Raw genomic sequence first — 25,504 nt, forward strand, 5'->3', positions numbered from 1 at the left:
CTTCTTTATTCTATGAATAAAAAAGAAAACTAGAGCGATAAAACCAAACCAAGGTTACTGAAGCAATACTTTTATTTGAGTATTACATAAGAGTCTTAACAGCTCCCAACTGCCCGGAGCCAGTGGGACTCGGCATCCCCAATGTGGTATATTGTGAGGCTGAAGGTCGTGCGGAGGGGAAGAGTAAGGTAGGGGAGTACCACAAGAGGGTCTTATCAGCTAACAACTGCCCGAAGCCAGTGGGACTCGGCATCCCCAATGTGGTATATTGTGAGGCTGAAGGTAGTGCGGAGGGGAAGAGTAAGGTAGGGGAGTACCACAAGAGAGTCTTATCAGCTAACAACTGCCCGAAGCCAGTGGGACTCGGCATCCCCAATGTGGTATATTGTGAGGCTGAAGGTAGTGCGGAGGGGAAAAGTAAGGTAGGGGAGTACCACAAGAGAGTCTTATCAGCTAACAACTGCCCGAAGCCAGTGGGACTCGGCATCCCCAATGTGGTATATTGTGAGGCTGAAGGTAGTGCGGAGGGGAAGAGTAAGGTAGGGGAGTACCACAAGAGAGTCTTATCAGCTAACAACTGCCCGAAGCCAGTGGGACTCGGCATCCCCAATGTGGTATATTGTGAGGCTGAAGGTAGTGGGGAGGGGAAGAGTAAGGTAGGGGAGTACCACAAGAGAGTCTTATCAGCTAACAACTGCCCGAAGCCAGTGGGACTCGGCATCCCCAATGTGGTATATTGTGAGGCTGAAGGTAGTGCGGAGGGGAAGAGTAAGGTAGGGGAGTACCACAAGAGAGTCTTATCAGCTAACAACTGCCCGAAGCCAGTGGGACTCGGCATCCCCAATGTGGTATATTGTGAAGCCGAAGGTAGTGGGGAGGAGAAGACTAACCTGGCTATTCAGATCCACGTCTACAGTCATTTCAAGCAACGTTTCCATTCTGAATAGAGAGTATCTTTCACACGAATTAAAGCTAATTAATATTTTTCAAGTTATATTTATTGTTAACAAGAATGGTTGTTCAAAGTCGTCTCGAAATCAATAAAAGTTGCCGTTCCGCATATATTTACAAATATCTAGTTGAACATAATAAACAACAATTGATTTCAATGTTTATGAAAATAAACATAAAATTAATTATACAAGAAGCGTAAATTATAGGTACATATTATAATATAAATGTCATTTTAGTCTCCGGTGACATTTTCTCAATTAAAAATAATCAAAAATCTTCCGTACACCTGCAGTGACTGAAGAAATATTTTCCTCAAGGTACTTGTTCAGGGATTCGGGGGGGGGGGGCTGGTAGGTTATAGAGCGGGTAGGAACCGGGCTGCCCTCCGTCAGACCGCAACGGGGTCACGGTCCTTTATGTCTGTCACGTGACAGGAGTGCTCCCGAGGGCCGAGTTTCCTGTGCAAGCGAGAACGTGACATTAGGGGATGAAAACTACATAGTTAAGATATTGAGAGATTAGTTTATGTTGCTAGACTTTAAAGGATGGTGTCGTGTTATTTTAACTTTTAATATCTTGAATTGCTAAGCTTGCTTTCCGGTATTCGAAAAGTACCTACGTAAAGACTTATTCAGAAAGTCGGGCCTTTTTGTCTAATTTGACTGGACTAATTAGGGTAGTGTTGCTAAACTTGATGTTATAATGGTGTGTTATTTGTAAGGAAACAAAAATGGTTGTGTTTTCTAACTCGCAACGTCGTGTATTTTAAAATATTTATACAAACTTATCTCGGTTCGTCGTTCCCCTTTTGTTGTACGTCTACATATTGATAAAAAACATTTTAAAGAATTGAAATTGAAAAAGTCACAAATTAATGACCAATTTTAGTATTCTTGTTTTAATTTAAATTCCCACACTATTTATAAATTGCTACCCACTATCCGGTTCCACCCAAAATTATACCTTTTTCTTCGAACGACTCAAGGGTCCAAATTTGTCATATTTTTTAAGACATTTTCTAGTCATATTTCAGGACTCCATAGCTCATGATGAGTAATTGCTTTCATCTAGAAATTTCAAGTATAAAACACGAGTTCACCGTTTCTGGGAGTATTAGTTGCTTCAGATAACACATTTCTACACTTTTAATAATAACACATAATTTAAAAACTTTTCTGGGTGAATAGATGTTCGTTTGAAGTCGCCATATCTGTGTTTCTGAAAAGCTATATGAAAATTAAAAAAAAACCGTGTTTACCCGAGGGAATCTGTTTTTAGTTTTATTTGAATTTCATATTGATGTTTTATTTTCGCTGTTTAGTTCATTACATATAGATAAGTGCATTTCCAGGTAGGTAGTGATTAAAAAATATTTTTGTTATTTGTTGTTTTCAAGTATGGGGATTTATAAGAAGTGTTTGAAATAAATGACCATTTAACTTGAACTGCGAGTGTCCAGTACCTGATGCCAGGAAGAACGCAATCGATGAGACTTGTGCAAGCAAACACAGTGGGGATACTTTCAGTCCATAGACTATGATCTGGTTTCCAGTTATGTTTGCCGGACCTTACAAAAATAAAATAAATGGTTTTCAAGCTGTCGTAAAGGACATTGATTAATACATTTTATCAGGGATTTGAAAGACTCCTGAACTTTATGCATCATGGCTGTATGATAATAATAATCCGGATAGGAGTGGGGATGAGGCGGGGATTACCCTTCCACGTGCAAAGTTCATCCCACGCTCCCCGCAACCAAATTATAGATTGAATATTCCATTATTTTCCATCGTATCTCCTGTAAAATTGCTTCGTATTATTTTGTGCTATATTCCTAAAACGCATATTTTTTCCTTCGCGAAAAACCAATAGATATAATAAATACGCAGAAGTCAGTCGTACCAGAAAACTTCATAGAAAATCTGAATTTAATATTAAAAATAATTATTACTATAAACAAAACATGGAATTCTGTAGAAAAAATATCCATTTATGTCGGGCAGCAGGCTGCATTTTTATGAGATTCTAGTGTGGGGGTCGTTTACACTATCTAAAAAATATTTTCACTTTGTTTCCTTCAAAAAAATTAACATTTTTTAATTGTTTTTTGGTTTTAATTTTATTTGGGTTTTATAAAACTGAGTACCTAGTATTCAGTTAGATTGTAAAAATGAAAACGGCTGTCCAGTATAATTTTATTTATTTTTTTATGTTTGCAGGGTGCAATCTTCGATCGATGGACAGAAGAAAAGGACAACACCGACTTTGAACCAAACTGCATGTTCAAAGTCGACGAGTATGGGTTCTTCATCTACTGGAAGAGCGAGGGGAAGGTGAGATATTTATTGATTTATTTTCTTATTAAAAATAAAATGATATGTAAAATCATTATAAAAATGTGCCCTTTGCTTATTTTGAAAACGAAAGAACGCTTATTTTTCTAAATCTTTGATTTGGTACTTTTACACAAAAGTTAATGGCTCAATGGATGCACCCGACTTAACAAAGCTAATAACTTTCCCAGTACCAAATCGTAACACAAGACTTCCTGAGTTGTTCTTTGTTTATTCTTCAAAAACAAACACCATTTCCCCCAGTCCAGGGGCTTCATAGGCTTGGAAATGAATTCAGTTCTGTTGAAATCTTCATTTATTCCTTACTAAAATTTATGTCATATCTAATAATTTGTTTCGTTAATTGTGTAACAATAAGACTAAACTGACCTTTGACTGTCGACTCCTAGTTTACTACAAATAAAGATATTAAAAGTTAATGTGATCCAAGTGTAAAGTTATAGAGTCACTAAAGCGACGATCGCGCTTCGACTGTGATTTTTTTCTAAATATTATTTCTTTCCGGCATTATCTACCACCAAAAAAAAATTCAGTTACTAAACAAAGAGAGTTGTTAAACTCATAACACATTTATAGTTCTATCTAACATAAGTGAACGAATAACAAACAAATATCAGTGAAGGAGTGATAAATAGTTCCACTTACCGGCATTATCTGCCTTTAATAAAAATATTCATTCAGTGTCTAAACAAAGAAAATAAACAATTTTATGGTTCTCAAACACAAATTAATCGAATAACCTATATCAGGGAAGTTGTACCACTCAAGTGTAACATTTAATATTAAAAAAACAGTGTTCAAAACGTTTAAATAAATAAAATAACAAGCGTTTGCATTTCGACGTGGACTGCGTCGCTGTTTTGTAAACACGCAAGTACCAACAACCTATGTACTTACTGCGGCAAGTTAGCCCTATTGCCTACTGGACAGCTGACAGGCGCAAATTATCAACTAAACGTAAACAAAGACGGTGATTCATGTTGTGAATAACAAATTTTTCGTAATCTCGTATTTACAAAATAAACTCAAGATGGATCCCCAGAGCCACATGTCAAAAGCAACGGAAGCGGTAAAACAGATGCAATACTGTATTAATGACACTTCAACGAAACTCAGCAAAGAACAAATTAATAAATTAAATCCAAATACTATAACTATATTAGGTGTAATTAACGAAATGGCGGCAAAAATGGGAGAAATTTCGGGTGAAAATAGAATTTTAAGGGAGATCAACAGTCGTGTTCAACTCTCTGAAGAGCATCACTCGAGAGTTGAACCGGAAAAAAATCCCCAATTGCCACCTATAACCTGAAATAATGCTCCAGGACCTGCCAGACCCTCGGTAATAATTCACCAGTCAACCGACGACTCGTCCACTTCCGAGTCGACACTAAAATCGCTTAAAAATGCTATCAATCCAAGTGAACTGGGCATTCGTGTCACTGGAATGCGATAACTAAAACGTGGTGGGGTGTTAATTCACTCCAGTACTTCTGCTGAGGCAGATAAACTCGCGAATGCTCCAGCGCTAAACGAAGCGGGCCTTAAAGCAACTGTCGCCCCAAATCACCTCCCTCGCATTACCATTCACAACCTCCTTCAAGACATTTCGGCAGATGAAATCATAAATGAAGTTCATCACCAATCTTCTAACGACACTGGCCTGTCTTTAGAAGACTTAAAAGAAAACATGTCTTTTTCTCCCAAATCAGACCCTCGCACTGGTAACTGCATCCACATTTTTAGAGTCCCTCTAACGGTGCGTCACTCTCTAATATCATTTACAAAGCTTGCAATAGACTGGCAGCTACACCGCGTTAGAGACTGGGTAGATAGCTTATAATGTGGCCACTGTCAATTATATGGCCACACAGCTTCCAAATGCCAAGCAGATTTACCCACCTGTCCCCACTATACCAAAGTTGATCACATCCGAGATGCCTGCCCCAAAAAGGAGAAATCGCCAATATGTGCCACCTGCACCTTCTTCAGGATACCGGTTTCCCACAATACTGGAGCTCAGGACTGCCCGCCCGCCAAGCTGCTGAGAGACGAACTTTCGCAGATTAATTTTTAGGTTCAACCTGATCAATCGTTCTGTGAATAATTCCTTCTCAACGTACTACTATCCTTTCTTATTACTTTCCTATCGTTTCGCTTGAGTAGAATACAGATAAAATAAATTACTCAATAAAAAATATAAATGCAAACTACTAAAAAATATATTTTTTCACTAGAAATGTATGAACGCATAATGGAAACAACTTAAAAAAATACAGTATTATAGCTAAGATTATTTGTGACAGTTTCACTTGAGTAACTTTTTTGCTTGAAATCGACCGTTTCTAGACTCCGTTTGTCAGGCGATTTTAATGCCTATTACCTACGATATAAGGTACACCAAGAATATACACATTTTTGGCTCGTAGCTTCCTCTTAAAAGCCATTTAAACCTTCTTCATGCATTGTAATTGTCTTGTAACACTTGTGATTGTCTTCCATCTGTACTTTTTTATATTGTATGTATGTTGTCATTGCTCGTAATTTGTATATGCTCTCCTTTCACTGCCATCTCTGTTTCTTGTTCGTGTAAAAAGTATTATATTGTTAATGGTCCATTTGTCCGTAAATAAATAAATTACAATAATCTGTAACTTATTTTTAAATTCACCTATTTGAATTTCACTTTTGTTTTCGGGAATGAATGAGTAAAATACATTTAAAAATAGATGTTTTACTGTAAAAATACTTTGTATTTTACTGGTTGATTTTTTTACCATCTACTTTTTCTAATTTTAACTTTTGTTATTTACCGTTGGCAGGTTTATTGACACATATTTGTTGTACCTGCGATTATTACGTTGATTCATTTTGTTCCCATCTTACTTTTTGTATATTCTGCCCATATGGATATTATTAAACTATTATTTTGTTAATTTTATTGTACATATATAATTTATTAATACTTGTTTTATGTAAAAGCCCTAAGTTCGTGAATAAATAAATAAATCCCCTGGACATCTCGGGTTGCTAGTTACTACCCCATGTTTAAAGGAGAACGTAGTCTCCAGGGTTGTATGTCCTTAAGTCCAAAGTCGCTTGGCACACGATTGTACTTGACGATGCAACTTGCGTCTCTTTTTATCTGCTTCGCTGTTATCGTATTTCTTCATTTGTAAAACTTTCGCACACTGTTTTACCATACATGATAACGGACCATATTCGGAAATAAGTTTTAATTTTTTAAGTGAATACCGCACAATAGTCCCAATTATCCGGAGCCAGTGGGACTATGTCAACCCCAAATTATTGGGGTATGGTGTGAATTTTAAAGGAGTGGGGAGGGGAAATAGATATATAAATATTTTTTTATTGATGCACAAAATTACATTTTATTTTCCCTTGCTACGTTAGCTTGGTCCATATACTAAGTAGTCAAGTTTTTTTTTTTTTTATAAAGTATATTTTGTGTACATAGTATATGCGTAATGTATATACTAATTTTGGACGGTAAAAATAAAAATACTTATCACAGGACAGAGGAGAGAGGTGGAAAAGTATCCAACTTTTGAGATTTGGACGATACTGAGTACGTATGTTTTTCCATCCTAGTAGTAGTAAGTAACCTTAAGCTAAGCAACTCCTGGATATATGTGGGCATACCTATGACCTACAACTGCAAAGTGGCTGGCTACCTTCATTCAAATCCCAAGGCGTCCGGTGAACTTGAGAGCTCGGCGGGAAGCGTAACAAAGCGCTTCCATTTCCGGAACAAGACAGTGACGTCACCAATCATCTTACGTTCGCGCCAGACCTCTTTCGGCTTCTTTTGTTGTGCGGATCGCGGTTAAAATAAACTTGAATAGATCGATGACGAACGCTAAAAGATAGATCTGACATTAAAATTACAACGTGAACATTACCAGAAGTCCACGCTGTAAAAAAATAAACTTTTGTTTACAAGAGAAGGTTTTTATGGGAAGTACAAAGAACAAATTATTATTAGCCTGAAACGCAAATATAAATTGAAAAAATCTTCCGAATAAAAAAAATGCCGCCGACAGGAATTGAACCCACACCTTCTGATATCCGGTCAGGTGCACGGAATCACTGTGCTACGTCGAAAAAAATCAAAAAGCAATAATTGTTGAATGAAATACTAATATTTATTGAATTTTTAATTTTGGCTGTTAAAAATAAGCCGACGTAGCACAGTGGCTCCGTTCATCTGACCGGCGATCAGAAGGTGCGGTTTCAATTCCCGTCAGCGGTATTTATTTTTCCTCGGAAGATTTTTTCAATTTATATTTGTGTTTCAGGCTAATAATGATTGCTTATAAAAATGAGTTGAATAAAAAATTATTGGTTCTATCACATGTACAAAATTTTTTTTAAATAAACTTTTCCATGAGTTCAATATTGAATTTCCTATATATTTCCGATATGGAATCCATCTCCTTTCAGCAATAAGGAATTCCAGTTATTTATTTTTATTTTTTTATGAATGTTAGAACTTAAATACCAGTATTTTTTTAATGTCGCTTTCATAGTTTGCATATTTCAAAGCCCGCCAAAATCGTTGAAAAATGACGGAGGGATATGCTTAACGTCATACGTACCTTGGTTTGTCTAAGGTCACTCCCACTCGGATCGGTATGTAAACACAAAAAAAAATTAAAACATATTGGAAGATTTCCAAAAACATTCTTTTGAAATAATTTGTAAATCACAGGAATGACCCGTGTGCGAGTATATGCACCGCAACTTGCACAAATTTGTCTGTATTATTAATGCATGCGGCCGGCCAACCCGTGAAGTAGCGGTTTAACTGGTGTCAAAAGTCAAAACCCGCCGACCAATCAAAAGGCGTTTGAATGTCTTACGGTTTTAATCGTATTAAATGACGATTTATTAATTCAACGTGTATACAATCGTATATTAAGAATCATCGTTTTTTTATCTACATGAATACATGTTTTTTAAGCCACAATATTTTCACTGTTCCTTCAAAGATATTGGAATACAAGGAGATATGGCGTCAAATATTTTTACTATGGAACAGTATGTCGCCGATTTTTTTAAACAATACCATAGATATATGAATATTAGTAGACCTGCCCTAAGTGATTAAAAGCGTATTATTCCCCACTCCCCATACCGGTTTCATTGGAGCCGGCTGGGCTCGCGTATGGCTTCCCGTGAATCTTGAGAATGTGACGTCATCATTCTTGTTCGAACTAGCGTCGAGCTATGGTCGAGGCATTTTACGAAATAACACGGCAAAATGGTGGCTTTTGCTATGAAAACTTGTAAAAATAGATGTGAAAAAGAGAATAAACCCAATTGTCGTATTACATTCCATATGTAAGCATTATTTTAAGCTTATTCACATCGTATAATATGGATCAGTTGTAGAAACATATACTATCACATCGAGATACATCTGGACGCAAAATACAAAGCCGTTTGAATAATAATCAGGGATGTGCCTTCGCCTTTTGCGCTTTAGGTACCACGTGTTAGGTACGCGCTTGTTTCGTATGTACGGTACTGCTGGAACGAGAAGGAGTGCATATCACGTAATGTGCTAGGTTATACCGAGTGGCGATGTGTGATAGAAAATCATGTTTTTTGTTTTTAATTGAAAAAGTGTCATCGGAAGGCAAAATGATGTCCAAATTTTTACTCCAAATGCTCTTAGGAATCGCTGGTAAAAACTGTGTGTATATAATTTCATTTGTTTTTTTAGTTGTTTTACTTTTCTTTCTTAAAGATTTCAATATTTTATTATTAATAGGAACATAGCGGTTGTGACAACCCTCCAACATTGGTCGAATGTAGCGATTCCCAAGTGTGCGCATCGTTGTTACTGGGAAGTAAATTATGAACACTTATAAAAGTGTCTTAACTAAATACGTAAACAAAATATTCGACTCTGAAAATAGAAGAATTTTTTTTTGCCGAATTTGGACTTCGCAAATTTGTTCATAACGTGGCGAGTAATTTGCGCTCCCATGTAAAAATGTCTATTCATTCAAAAGCAGATTTTACTTTTAAGAACTAAATGGTGATATTAAAATGCGAGATGCCTATATACTGTCAGATTGATTTATTGACGAATCACAGTCAGCTTTACCCCCTTCGTTCTTCAACAGTTGATTTTACCCCTCACCTTTAATTTCTAGTCTATATATTCATGTCTGTGAACAATACTAATGCACGCCTTCGCTTACGCTAAAGTGTCCGCCCTTTCAAACACACACACGAAACGTCTCAATTTCGTTGACACTAATACTAGAACATATTCCCGTGCCTACACGTCCCGACAGCTTGTGTTATTAGCAATATTTACAAATGACACAAATCAGCATAAAAATCGTTATTTCAATCAAATTATTCAAGTTTACCTTTCATTTGATAAAAGCTCTTATTCTCAGAACAGATAAAAGGGAATAAGTGTAAAAAAACTGTTAATTTGTTTAAAAAACAAACCCAAGCGGGGACACTTTTTTAAATATATGGGGATTAGTGCTAGAAATGCCAGTTTTGATTTGATTTGGGTACCAGAAAGTAATTTATAACGTCCTTATTTGAATGCATTTAATACATATATCAGGTACTAATACATCTTTACGCTAAGTAACCGCCGACACAATACCGTCGAAGTAAAAAAACTCCGCACGACCCGTGCTGACACATGACGTTCTAGAATATTAACATTTAATTTAACCACCCTCAGCGGGCCGCGGGAAAATTTTCAGACGTTGACCGGTCCGCGGCGACAAAAAGGTTGGAGACCACTGCTCTAGATTGTTAAAATAGTGTGGGCTCACTGTAGTGAGTGAAGTAAAGGTTGTGGGTTCACTTGAGAGCAGCTGTAAATAACAAAAAATATTAATTCTTCTTATCTAACTCAAAATCTAAAAATTTAAAAAATAAAACATAATAGATGTGTAGCTCATATCTTTTATTGAATTGTGCTAGCAGCCGCGTGTTTGTTTTGTGACGCACGCTCAGTAAGTGTATCAACAAATAAAGTAAAGCCTAACCTTTTCTCGAACATTGGCTTATTGCTTTTCTTCTATAGTATTTCTTTAAAATATCACGACAAGAACCTCTGATGACTAAATACAGTCGTACAAAGCTTCAGTTGCGGATAATATACTCCGTTCGTTTGCTCCTCTCCTTTGGAAGCCTGTTCTGAAACAGTTATGTAACTACTTACCTCTTAGTTCAAATGTGTAACTTAGAAATAGATAGGGATTTAGCATACTCTTCTTTGTCGGAGGTCGGTAATCATCAAGACAAACTCCACTTTGATGACTACACAACTCGAAGTATGTTATGAGACTGAAGAAGGGAAGGAGGAAGGTGTCGTAATCTGGTCACTAAACACGGCTAAAGGTATTTCAAGTAACGCAGAGAGTATCTGCCACTCTGGAATTTCAAGTGAAAAATCCTGGGATTCTAAGTAATAGAAGTGAAGAGTTTTTGGTTTTGTACGTGTTTCTTAAGATTTTACTATTAATACATGTTGTAATTTATTTATTCTGTGGATAATAAATATATCAAACAGAAAAATGTTTAGTTTGTGATACTTGAAATCGGATATCATTTCTTTTAATAATCAATTTAATTGAGTGCTCTGCTTGAGAATAATATGAGGTTTCCTTTTCACATAACCCAGTAGTAATTTGAGTGTCCTATTTAATATGAAACTAATCCCATTAAGTAGCGGGTGATTCATCACAATTTTATCCTGTGAACTACGCCATGCCTCCGCTCAGGGCCGAATGAGTCATTCGAATTTCGCCATGTCTCCGCTCAGGGCCGACTGAGACATTCGAACTACGCCATGCCTCCGCTCAGCGACGACTGAGACATTTGAACTACGCCATGCCTCCGCTCAAGTCCGACTGAGATATTCGAACTACGCCATGCCTCCGCTCAGGGACGACTGAGACATTCGAAATACGCCATGCCTCTGCTCAGGGCCGACTGAGACATTCGAACAAGCTGATAAACGTTTCTTTGAATTTCGCATTTTTTTTTAAAATATGTATCGTACCTATGACCATCTCTCTGTTATCTACATCTACACAATTTTAAATATTTATAGGTAGGTACAAACCATCGTCTCTCTGTTCTCTATACCTACACAATTTTACATATTTCTTGGTAGATCCTTTGTCCGTCTCTCTGTTCAGTACATCCTCACGATTTTGAATATTTCTAGGTAGATATCCGTGACCGTCTCTCTGTTTTCTACACCAAACCAAATTTCTATGTTTATATTTTAGGATCCTAAAATATATATAATATAATGAGTACGGAAATTATGTGCTCTCCAATTCCAGTCCAATCCCGGCCTGGTGGGTGGTGACCTCCCGCCTTCGAGAGCCGTGCCCTAGTTCCGCGTAGAGCGGGGCCGATAGGAAGGGAACATAGGGGAGGAAAGGAAAATAGAACAGATCAGTTATTCAGTTGCGAGTTACGAACAGGCACCCCACCACCCCACCCTATCGCAGTAAACACCTTCTTTCCCCAGATGAAACAAACAGGATATTGGAAGCTTTGCCTTGATACATTAGCGTGTGTCGTGTCAAATTTGCATGTTATATTTTAGCGTTACGGGGTTCAGAACGCGTTGAGTTCTGCAACTTCCAAAATACTTGCTGTGCTACTATGAGAACTGTTCGTCAGTGGCGTGCGCTGCTCTATGACCAAAGGTGAGCTGTCTGTAGTTTTTCAAGTTCGGGTATGGATCCATACCAAAAAAAAAACTGATAAAACCCATCTACTTCTTCTTATAGAAAATACTAAATATCTTGTCAACTAAGGATCCACAGTGAATATTTTATGCCTCATGCCACTCTAATTTGGAATATTATGGTATAATAGGCAGAGGCGGTTCCTTGGTACGTGCATTTGTGCATTGCACTGCTTGTCTTTAGTCTTCACATAACAACGTACAACGACATCTGTGCCCCAGTCATTGATGTACAAACGTATGCTCCAGTTGTCGTTCCCGCCGGGTCAGTATTTGACTTATCTTCTTGTACAAGACTCCCGCACAAAAGCAAGCGTACCGTGCATACCCCGATATGCACAGAACCATGTTTTACTATACTACTGAAACAGCATCTTGCGGTATCTAGACAGCCAGACCTAACACGGTGACATGAGCGAGACAGACTACACTAATCAAACGTCAAATCACAAATTAGAATAATGCAGATACAGAATTCATCCTGTACATTATCGAAGCGCTTTGAAGGCGAGTGAATTTTGCAACACTTTGATCATGCGTAATCCAATGCGTCTGGAATGCTTTCTCTTAGAAATACTTATTTACAATGTTAGCGCTACCACATTCACACATTGGAACTCGTGCGTGTTGAATTCAAACGGTTTCGCTTTATTTTCAACGATGAATTGCGTGTCATTTACTCTCGATATGATTTTGGAAACGCTGACGTAGCATTACCATTTAATCAATTACATTACAAATAAAACATAGTACATATACTAAATTGCAGTAGGTAATTTGATCCACCTAAATTTCAAACTAGGTACATTTTAAAGTGAAATGCACTGCTGGCAATTTCAGTCATGGGCCGACTATGATAATAAGGTAGGGCTCAATTGCATCAAATCACATAAGCAACTAAAAAACGGAACCCGGATATGCATCATAAAAACCATTTTAAAGGTCCCCTTAAAGACGTCAACAACAGAAATCTTTAAACAGTAGTATTCAAATAAAACCTATGCCAAAAATATTATGGTGTGTCATCTAAAAAACACAAAAAATCAAACACCTCATTTAATCATAAAACCGGAGCAAGGGTTTAAAAAAACTCTTCTTCAAATTTTGGCTTAATGAATATCTTGGATTAAGGAATATCAGAAAAATAACTCAAGTAAAAAACATCGTCAAAGAAATTGAAAATACCCTACCCAAACATAAGAAGTTGAACCACATAAGTCGTTGAAAACCCCGCTATCGATTGAGTAGGACTAGGAAAATATTCTTTATCTATTTTTATATATTTACAGCTAGTATTATATAAATATATATATACTAGCTGTACCCCGCCACGCGTTGCTGTGGCTCAGTATGTATATGCAGATAGAGAAATAATAGCGCGTGTTGCTTTTATGTCCAACAGACGGTGCTGTTTTTCAAATATGTTTTTACTTTTCACACGTGACATCTATATAATATAGGTATATATAAAACACACACTCGTACTCATACACATGCAACGTTGTGTAAAAATTCAAAGAAATTGGTGAAGAACTTTCGGAGATTGATTAAAATTCTGATTTTTTTTCTGTTGTTGATGCATGTCTTGCCCCTGGTTACTATACATAATGTACTTTATATAGAGATAGTATACAGTAGCATACCGACCCGGTAGGTCATTTGAGATTAACATTTACTAATTGTTTAATAACGAAAAAATAATATGTTTATTAGGATTTAGGACATAATTGGAAATTTGGATATAATATAACGAATGGTAGGTATATTTAATTTAAAGGTATGACAGCTTAAAAAGGTAAATCCATAGAGAATAAAGTACTCACGTACCAGTAAGAACATGGGTTATTAGAATTTAAAAAACCAACCCGTAAATAACAAAAGGTATTTCATTATAATACTCGTACATCTGTTTTCAATGTTCGACCTATACTAGTTGCGTCGTCTCTTGGCCGGCTAGTAGCCGTTAATTAAAAAAAAACAGTTTGACTGTGGATTGATCATTCCTTCCCAGGTACTGGAGTCAACCACGCCAATACCTTGCCAATTGCCTATCGGGCAGGACCGACATTTATTTCTTATATTAACTGCTGTGATGTCATTTAATTTCAGAGAAATTCGTATATGTTCGCGTGTGTGTACTGTGTTCGTGATTGCCACCAAGTTTATAGAATGAATTCTATGTCCCGGTCTATCACAGTCCCTATGTCCCGAATCCGGTATCTACTGAACTGTGTTTCTCAACCTCATTTTTTCAGGCGATAACAGAAACTAATGTGAACACTCAATATTATATTGCCCTTCTCTATTATTATCAAAATATTTTACGGGAGTGTTACAAACGATAAACTATTCGTTTAATCAATTGCCGAACGTTAATAAGAATTATTGTTCATTGAATCTATCGATATTATGTATTTCACCTTTACTTCTAGTCTTGCTATTATTTATATTATGTTATGAACAACCTATGTAGTAACCTAGTGGCTAGTCTGGTGGTTTTAATTCCAAATACAAAAAGAATACGTGTTGCAATTTCTTGCCTGATATTTGGCGGGGTTATTCCATAAGTCCCGCTGATTGGCAAAGTTGAACTGAAAATTATCACTCCTGATATTGTAACAATTCATTGCAATGGAACAAGATATGAAAATTTCAAAAATTCTACTTTCTATCTTAAATCCCACCAATCAATGAATGTACTTATTGAATAGTGATTAAAAATCACATATCTACCTGTCTACGTAACAGAATAAGGATGTAGTCTGGGTGTGACCTTTTTCACGCTGTCGGGTGTGCACTTTATGGCTCTCGCCGTGTAATTCAATCCAGCGCGATAAAATTTCCCGAGAGCACAATGTTCCTGTTTTTCCATCGATTTTGAATAAGCGTTTCCTCGTCGCGGGGAAACTCGAATTGCGAGATGAAATATTAATAATATGAAGCGACCGATGATGGAAAATTTTACGGGAAATGGAAGAGATAGGCTCGTGTGGGGGAGAACCATAGTCATTCTATACCAGTGTTTCTCAACCTGGAGCATTATTAAATGTTTTGGCGGGCAATGAGCAAATCATCAATCTATCTATCTTTATATTGTATATGTTTATAAAATATATGTGTCTAATGGACTTTTTTTTAATACAAATCAACAGTCTTTTTTCCGAGGATTATGAAATTTTGCGCACTTGACCATCGAAACGAAAGGCAAGAGATTTCGAAAAACTCCCATCCCCTTTTCCCACCCCAAAGCAGAATTTTCGTACTTGAATTTTTCCACACTTATAAGAGGAAAATTACTGTCTACATCTGATTTAAAAAAAACTCTCCGTAAAGCTTGAGCAACGCCGGGAAATCCAGCTAGTTATTAATATTAATTACTTTTGTCAAAAAAACATAATTTCGATTTTACTGGAACCTGACTTTTTAAAACAAAAAACATCTGGCAACAACACTAGCGCAAATGGCAACACGACGCGTTGGTATTTTTAGGCTTGTATTATTTTCTATTTCGTGTTGAGCTTCCCCTTTCAAAAATACAACTTTCACTTTCACTGCAGGACATTTTTTGACTCTTGTGTCAAGAAAATATTTCCAATTACTGCTGTTTTTTTATTTGAATAGATCATAGATCATAGAAATATTTGAAGCATTGATAAGTTGGGCAAGGCACAAATAAGTTTGAGAAACACAGTTCAGTAGATACCGGATTCGGGACATCAGTGATCATTAAACGACTAAAGGATAAACGTCATTAAGAATGGTAGAGGAAGAAGGAAGACATGGCACAAGCAAGTGAATCAGATACTTTAGTCGAGCCATCTAATGCAAACAATAAGGTAAAAGGGGTATGTTGGAGTATGAATGTGAATGTGTACATGTACTCTTTGGCACTATTTGCCTACCCCTGCGGAGAGACGGCGTTGTGGTTATTTAGTTATTCACCTACATACGCAATGAAACCATGGAATTGTCTGAATTTAAACGGCTTAATATTTTTTGAATGCTTGATAATAATAATAATTGAATAACTTGTATAGCTCCGTTTGTAGTGAGATTACGGTGCAGTAGGTAGTTAATTACACGTAAAAAATGGGTTCCATGGCAACTCGGGACGGTGGCAATTCAACATTTTTTTGAAAAATATTTAAAGTGATGAAAAAAGAAAAAAACCTAATATAACGTAACCTATTTAACCGAGTTTTTTTCCACCACTTTTTATGACTTTATATCACTTTTCAAAATTGTGTTGAATTGCCACTGTCCTTAGTTGCTGGGTTACCAAAATATGTCGGTCCCCACCATCAAAGGAGTGCTCGAACCGTCACTTGTAAATACATCTATTAGATTTTCAATGTTGTTTTCGTGAATGAATGCAAATCTTGGAAGCTGAAATTAACCCACTTTCCGACATCCGATCGAGCTCATCGGCAGATAGACTCGTTGACGATTACAATGCATTCTATTAAGTTTAGGTGGCAACCAAGTAGATGCACGCGGACATGTTTCTATTCGGGAGGCGGGTTTGGGTACCGCTGTCCCGGGAACCATTTACTGCCATAGGTCACCCCAAGTGGTTCGCTACGTTCAGCAGGGATGCCCGGGTTCATCGGGTGAGGCGTGTTCAGGATGCGCCTGCCCACTAGCTGCGTGGCGGGCCGGATCGGGAAAGGCTGGTTTGGGGAGACCCTTTGGCCTCTCCAACCGGTCTCTCGACCCACTGCCTTGCGCCGCAGTGGGCTGGATATATTCATACGTCCGTCACTCCTGGATACACTGATCCCTATATTTCTACCCAACCCTCATAACTTTTACCATCCCAGAACTTCGTCTCCTTCCCTTCCTTAAAACAGACCCCCACACAGCATCCCCAAAGTTGACATTGGCCCTGAGGGAAATTATTAAAAAAACATTTTCGCCTTTCTCTGAAATTGGATGAAATCACAGCTGTTAATAAATATATTAAATAAATGTCGGTCCTACCTAATCTGGATTAGGTATTTTGTTGGTGCGGTTGACTCCAGTCCCTGGGTAGGAGGGTTCAATCCTCAGTCAAACCAAAAAAAAATCATTGAAATTCGTTACTAGCCAGCCCAAGAGATGGCGCAACTAGGTCGAAAATTTAAAATAGAAGTATTAAGCTGCTGCCACACGCAAAGCTCACATCAAAAGTTAATGTACAGCGCATCATCTTTTCTACCGACACACGACGCTATCAAATATTTCTTCCTATGGTAGGAGAGGGGGTCAGTTGAATTCGAGAGCGGCCGAGGAACATAATTTCATCTGTCAAAGTGACAACTTTACTTACTGACAGCTTGAGCACGTTTTCGAAATGGATGATACTTGTGGCCTATTGCTGGATCTGTTGGACAGCTCATCCTCAGATGATGAAGCCGCCAACTATTTAATTATAAATGCTATTTATAAACTTTTTAGATTTTAAACAATCTGCGCGTAAATAGCGCATTTTCACATAACCTGACATAATCTCTCCGTCGAATCAGGAAATTCGCAGTTCGCACGCCGATCGACGAAAGCGACATATAATAAATTATTGTAAAATAAGCTCAACTTTCGTCCAAGCCGTCCAACTTTATCAAAAAACCGAATGATATTACCATATAAACATACTGAGATTAAAAATATGATTAATTTTGAAAGGGCGAAAATTTGTTTACTTCAAATTCAAATATTGATTATATTTATATTTTAAATATATGTTAAGTATGTTTGCCAAATAAAGTTTTTTTATGTTTCTAAATTTACTAGCACACATGACGATATGAGCTAACATAATAAATAAGAAATGCATTATTAGGCTGCTTATGTCATGGCTGTCAAAGGGAACACGGAACTTAGTTGGTAGCTCCGTAATTTAAAATGACCCCCTCTCCTTTTTACGGCGGAGAGGGGGACGCATAACTTTTCAAATATCGCGTCGGGAGCGGTTACGTAAAATAAATTCGGTTAGCGAAGTTCAGAACCACACTTATAGCGCGTTATCTTTTTACGTGTGTCGGGTCTGTATGGGATTGTATGGCGAGCGCTATTGTGCTTTATATTATCTGTTGATGTGAGCTTTGCGTGTGGCAGCAGCTTTATACAGGGTTTTCCAATAAGAGGTGTTATTTTGATATTCAATCGTAAAAGATCAATGGTTTCTTTGCTTGTATGGCACGTAGCGCCGTCTTGTTGAAAGTAAACGTTGTCCAGATCAATACCATCTGATTCCGGCCATGAAAAATCATCATCTCTCGATAGCGCAATCCATTCACCGTTACTGTTGCTCCAGCCTCATTTTCGAAAAATTAAGGTCTCCGATGACTCCGCCGGACCATAAACCGCACCAAACAGTGACACGTGGAGGATAGAGAGTCTTTTCAACAATAACTCTTGGGTTTTCCGAGCCCCAGGTGCGACTTTGCTTGTTGACGAAGCCACCGAGGTGGAAATGGGCCTCATCACTCAAGATGATTTGCATTTCATTCACTCAAGTGAATTTTAATAATTTCAGTGCGTTGTTGAAGCGTGTATCGTTCCATTTTTATTAATTGCGTAGTTTCTTCTTGTCAAATGTCAAAAAATGTCAGCTTCAAAAGTAACATCTACCGAAATAGCGGGCTATTCAAAATAACACCTCTTATTGGAAAACCCTGTACTATAAAAACTTTATTTTTATTTTTTGATTTTGTTATAAATCGAACCTAATGATTTTCTGATCTAATGCCATATGATGGAAATTAGTTGAAAATAATATTGGCTAGTTTGTATAGCGCTGTTTTGTGAAAAATCACCTCAAGGGCTCTGTGAAACTCAATATGCTCGCATCTGCTCTCAAACGGTAAGCACTAGAGACATGAATTTCACACAGCTTACCTCGTCAATTCCATCATGACATATAAAACTATCTGTCTCAAGTAAGACAAGACACCATATTGTTTGTTCCTCATTTTTAAAAATCTCGGGTTAAACCGGTTAGCAAAGCTAGCCAATATAAGACAATTAAGTGAAATACTATAAACTAAAAAAGTATATTTTGAATTATTCATTCACGATAGTTGAAAAGTAAATATTAATTGTTAGATTCACAAGTTCATTAGTTTAAATATAATTAAAATTATCTGTTCACATCGCTAAAGTCAAAAAAAGACGAACGATTATTACAAACTGTGTTTTCATTTCGGATTCATCTCTGCCCTTTACTAGCGACGGGAAGATGGGGTGGAATATAGGTCAGGGGTGTTGTGGGCGGGGCCGCGGCCGGCTGCAAGCAATCGCACCGGGGGTTGACCTCCCCTTCTCCGGATAACGTAGTTATTCATCACGTAGCTGGAAGTCGCAAGTTCAAGTTTAGAAATCAGAAAATTGGTTTTTTGTTGCCATGCGAAATCTAAAACGACGTTATTCATATGAATGGAGAAGTAAGTACCGAAAAGTTAATATGTAGGTTAATTTACTTAGGACTGGTTGTTTCTCAGAATTTGAACAATTCATTAATTTTCAAGTTCTCTGGACGTTCTATTAAAATTCTGTTATTATAGCCAGTTGCTTCACAGAACTATAATAATAACAAAACTTTCACAGAACTTGAAAATTAACTTCGTTATCTCCGTGAAGCAACTAATCCATGTGACTTACCTATCGTCTTCTTCATCGTAAAATTTTGTATTTACATATATTATATGAAAGGAGGTTCGTCTCCCGGTTTTGATTCTATTAATATGGTATCATTAGTTGGGGATCCACATACAAAACTAACCTTACTCCAATAGAAGTGATACAAAGGTTAATAATTAAAATAATATTACGAAAACCTTCCGATTACCCAACGGATCGATTATTCGAAGAATTTCAAGTGCCTTCATTTAAAGATCTTTATACTAAAAATGCATTAATTCAAATCATAAAAGAAAAAGACAAGTATCAATTTCTAACTGAAAACCGTACTCGACTTAAATATATTTTTCCATGCCCAAAATTAAACACTTCCTTTGCACAAAATTATTACACTTACCGAGCAAGAATTTTTTTCAATCGACTTCCTGAAGAAATGAGAAACATTAATGATAACATCCAAATAATAAACACTGTGAAAAAATATTTTAAAGACAAACATACAAAAAATAAAAAATGTTTCCAATTGAATTAATCTTAAGAATAACTCACTTCAAATAAGTTTAAAATAATTTTATTTTTAATTACTTACTTATTGTAATAAAACAATGTACACTCCTCTTCCAGCCACAAGCTAATGCTTCTATGGAAGAGGAGTCTTTAAATATTTGATCATATATTGTAAAAAATAAACAAAAATGTACTTATATAATAAATAAATATAATAAAAAAATAAAAATAAAATCGTTTCTATCAGCCAGTGTTAATAATTTTATAATCTTTTCTTTTTATTTGTATATTTAATAAATAAAGTCTGTTTATGTACACGGTGCCTTTTGTGAACTGGTCATTACTTTGTGTTGGCTAAATTAAAAAAAAATTGCCAATAATTATAATAATTTCTTTATTCCAGAATGTGGGGAGGAAGTACAACCTCACTCTTCCCATATAGAGTGTAAATACATAATACATATACAAGTGGCAACATAAATTTAATAAAATCAAAAAAAAAAACAAAAAAAAAATGAGTTTAGCATAATAAGAAAAAGAATAAATTAATGTAAATAAGGAAACGTCGTAAATTTAGCTTTCCTTGCAATGTGCCCTCCCACTTGTTCGTAATCTCGTACTAGAGAAAGAAATGTTTCAACGAAGCTCTCAGCGGCAGAACCACAAATCGCCACATTATTGTGTGATAACTAGATAGGTGAGAGTACCTATTGTTCTAATTATTTTAATTGCCTCAAGCGGAAGTATTGAATGTTCGGATACACGAAAAATAGTTAATTAACCAAATGAAAAAAATATCGCTATTTTTAATTCCTCGTTTCATTTGAAAATGGTGGAATTGTAGTTTATATCTTATCCTTGTCGTTTTACAGTTCATTTCAATGTGAAGTAATGAACTGTTTACTTCAATTTGCACCCACAATTTTTTTTAATTCTATATTAATTTTTCGGAACTTTGGGAACATTGCAATATTAATTATTTTACTTATCTGATGGTACATTTGAACCCCCTTAATAATAGACATGTTTTAAATTTTACATAGCTCATAAATGACCATTTACCTTACATTAATGATTATTTATCAGTTAAATTTAAAACTTATACAAGCTGTTAAGAGACTTACCTGACTTACTTTATTTAGCCAGTGATTAGGGATTTACTCCAAATTGTCAGTAATGAAATTTTGGTCTCAAAACTCTTTCACATTTCATCACAACGCATATACTAATACAATAAATTACTATTATGTTGTAGATATCAGATTCAGAATGATAATAGAATGTTGGCATTAATTGATTGGTGTGATTTAACGGGCGAGTTGTGATGGTGTTGTAATTCGACCTATTTTCTTTTTGACCCACAAGTTTATGGATTATTTATTGCGCCCCTCTAGGCATTCTGGATGCTGGTCTACTTCTAATACAACATATATCCACGATCGTTTATTTACTTTATATATTGTGAAATAACCATTACATTAATAAAATCAGTTAAAGACGCAGCCTTGTGCTGAACAAAATTAATTGCCATCTTGAAACACTGAAGTTTAAATGATAATATCTACCTCAGAACAAAGATAGTTTAGGAGTGTTGTAGTCATTCTTCCCTGCGGTGCCTCTTGGAAAAATAATTATTTATTTTTTAAAGATAGTAGACGGGACATTACTTTATGGGTAAGTAGCTGCTGTCTGTTGACGTAAGAAATGTATGTAAGGTCGCAGACACATTCGATCGTACGTATTCAATGTACGTATGTAAGGTCGCAGACACATTCGATCGTACTTAGGCGACGTGCGTATGTAAGGTCGCAGACACATTCAATCGAAGTGCGTATGTAAGAAATGTATGTAAAGTCGCAGACACATTCGATGTACCTGAGCGATGTGCGTATGCATACATTTTTATATTCTTTATGTCGGTTTATTAAATAAACCTTTTTTTCAAACATTGTCGGTTCACGTAGTCCAAGTGGTTGCCTGTGGGGCAATTTTTTTGCAATTTTTTCAACTTTAGCGGTTCGCGTGGAGTCAAGTGGGTTGGTTGCCTGCGTGCAATTTTTTAAGCGTTGGCGGTTCGCCCGGAGTCAAGCGGTTACCTGGGGTGCATTTTTTTTAATGTACCATATAGAGTATATGTATAAAATTACTCTCACCCAGGGTTTTCAAGAATTACTGCAAACATTTAGACATTAAAAACCGTACATTAATAATATAAAATCAGGATATTTCTGTAAGTTATAAGTTCTAATGCCTTTGGTGAATAAGTTTTCTAGTTTCTAGTGTGATTACTATTTCATTTTATTGTAGAAGTATTAGTTCCGTTACTAGCCAGTTTCGCCAAAGTTTAGAAATACAAACATTGAACAAGTCATTTTCGTAGTCTTTGTTTTACAGTAACATTATTTATTTGTCATATTATTTACTCGTGATGTGTATAGCATAGCGAGCTGAAAATAGTTGCGTTGACCTTAGTTCATCCTTCGAGAGTGCTTGCTACCCGTTTTCACGCTGAGTTAGTTTTCTAATTTATTGTTAAGATTCTCTGGGTCACCATCAAAAGTTTGAAGTGTTTCGTTGAAGTGTTTGCGAATTCTTCATAATCGTGGTTATTTAAACGTATTAGATATTCTTTGATTGTAATGTTTACATTCCATTCTGTTTTCTGAATAATCTTAACGTTAGGTTTTATAGTTTCCAGAGTGATTTAATTAATAATCTTTATTCTTTGTTTGTTGATAATATCCTCCTCCGGCGAATCTTCAGTGTAGGCGAAACCGGTAGGCAAGCTAGTGAATCGGGCCCAATTCGTATACCGTTATATACACAGCAGTCAACATCTGGGAAATATTAAAGCTTTTAACCAATATCCCGAAGAATTTGTTAAAATCTTTACCTTATATTTCAACTTAAATCGATAATCTTTAATGAAATTCTGGAAATAACAAAGAATGTGATCACGTGATGAACAATATTATTTATAGTAGGTTCCTTTTCCTACTAACTAGGTATATTATTTTTTATTATCTACATTCCTAAGTAATTGCCTGCCATGGTTGTTTATCGCTTTTTTAATTATGTAAACACCCGAAAACACAAAATATTTTAGAAATGTAGGTGCTCGTGGAAGCAACTCGTAAGTTATTTTTTTTATAATTGATAAAATAATAGATATGGAGAAAAAACAAAAACCGTTTTTTGAATTTAATTAAATAATATTGAATTACATAAATAAATTAATAGTATTCCTCCTAGCTCTCAGTTATTTAATTGAAACTAACTGTTATCGCAATAATTTCATCAATATGTGCGGTTTGCTTGACTTCTGCATGTTTAACGAATCTAATTTACCTATTAATTACCTAAAACATCCATGACTTTGTATAATAATTTGTCCCAAACAGAGTTCTGTTTTTGAATCAACAATAATAAAAAAAAAAATGGATGATTTATATTGAAATTATAATATTTGGAACACCTCGTTCCAGATTAGAAGATGCCTACTCTCAGTATAGCCCTGGCGAGAGACTACCATTCAGAATCAAAGTAAATTTTTTAATGACTGTAGCTATGTTTAGTGATCGGGTCAACTTTTGTTTCCCCCTTAATTTTATTTCCTTCTGCCTTTCAACATCCCCCAAATGGGTGGCCATAATACGGCGTTATGAAGAAATGTGAATCGAGATTTCATGATTTTTTTTTGTTTCAGGAGGGAGACGTTATTGAGCTGTGTCAAGTCAGTGACATCAGAGCGGGAGGTGTGCCGAAGGTAACGTATTTAATACATCTTTACCGTGTTGCTGATTTCATGATTCCTTGGTCATCCCTCTAAAATTTCTCAATCTTTCCGGGGTTAAGAATAATCTGACAATATTTTAAAAACTCCTCCTACCATCATTATTCGTGGTTAATGTTGCTTGTGCAATGATGGCGGACTTATCTGGCAGAATAATTGAACTCACGACACCTGGGTGGGAACCTGACACATTTGTCAACTCATCTACTAACCGGTATTGTAGAGTAAAATCAGAGACAATAATCATGTATGCTCATTACTCAAATCTTCAGGTGTTAATTGATTATTCTCGATTATGTATGAATACGTGTTAAGGTCGATATTTATTCAATCAGTGAACCAGCACGTGAAAAACTAACATCGTGGCCCTGTAACTCCGAACCCCAGTTCCAGTGCAGACTACCAAGTAAAATATAAATTTCTAATCTAGGGGGCCGTTCAAGTATTATGTAAGCACTATAGGGGGGCAGAGGGTCTTTGCTTTGCTTATTTTTGATGACATGGGGGGGTGGGGGGGTCGAGGTAGTGATAACGTCAGCACTGCTCAGCAGTAGTTATTTTTTTTACACATTTGCAACCCACACATTGTCTATGTTTGAAAACCGAATACACATTCGGGGATTCCCACAAATAATTAATACGTTCAAAAAACAGAATACAATAAGAGAAAAATGCATATATGTACCAATTTTTACGTAAGCATGGGAGGGGGGGGGGTAAGAGCTTTGCTTACTTTTGGTGACAAGGGGGAAGAGGGGGTAAATAATTGTAATAAATCTGCTTACGTAATACTTGAACGGCCCCTAGGCCGAGATATGATACCAAGCCTTATGCCAAGTGTCTTAATCCTAGCTCGTATACTTTTAGCATTCAAGTTGTGTTTACTAATCTTTATTACTAAATAAATTAATTTAACATGTTTCCAGCGCGAGATTTTTGCAACGCATATAACGACCTCCTAGTTCCTATGATAAAAATAACAAACAATTGAGGTATATGAATGTCGCAAACCCTTGTCGAAGAAGCAACAATAAATCGTGCGCATTCTGCAACTGGCGCGTGATGATAAATCAGTAGAGGATAGGTGAAAAAATCGCCATGACGGTAACGCCATTTTTTAGGCGAAATTTGTCATTTTTACGCGATTTTTACCATTGCTCGACATATTTCTCTCGACGATTTCTGGTATTTTTAAATAAAAAAGTAATATTGAACATTCTAAATACTTAACTAAGCCATTAAATAGGTATTTACGTCGAAAACGTTGCGTGCTGTCATTTATTAGAAAATTTTAATGAAAAAGGCGTGCACAATTTTTTGCTTCAAAATAACAAGAATTTAACATATCACCTAACAATTAATCTTTAATTCATTTTCTTAATCAATTAAAATAAAGCAAATTTTCTCTAAAATAACTAGAATTTTTCCAAATTACATAATAGATCAACGAGGCAAATTTTGAAGTGTAATTAATATAAATCAATACCGAAGAAATTTATTACCAACTTT

General features: G+C 36.1%; 1 protein-coding gene across 2 annotated transcripts in view; it reads left to right on the forward strand.

Annotated features, from left to right (window-relative positions):
• Positions 1-25,504, forward strand: part of norpA (no receptor potential A) — a 98,982-nt gene that overhangs the window by 33,825 nt on the left and 39,653 nt on the right. For both annotated transcript variants that reach the window (XM_089642606.1, XM_089642607.1), the window contains exons 3-4: positions 3,174-3,287; positions 23,909-23,968. In XM_089642606.1, coding sequence (XP_089498732.1) covers positions 3,174-3,287; positions 23,909-23,968 — 174 coding nt within the window. The remainder of the gene's footprint in view (positions 1-3,173; positions 3,288-23,908; positions 23,969-25,504) is intronic.

Source organism: Hesperophylax consimilis, chromosome 18, assembly GCF_061612785.1.
Source record: "Hesperophylax consimilis isolate HC1 chromosome 18, BYU_Hcon_1.0, whole genome shotgun sequence".
In the NCBI taxonomy this organism is placed as follows: domain Eukaryota; kingdom Metazoa; phylum Arthropoda; class Insecta; order Trichoptera; family Limnephilidae; genus Hesperophylax; species Hesperophylax consimilis.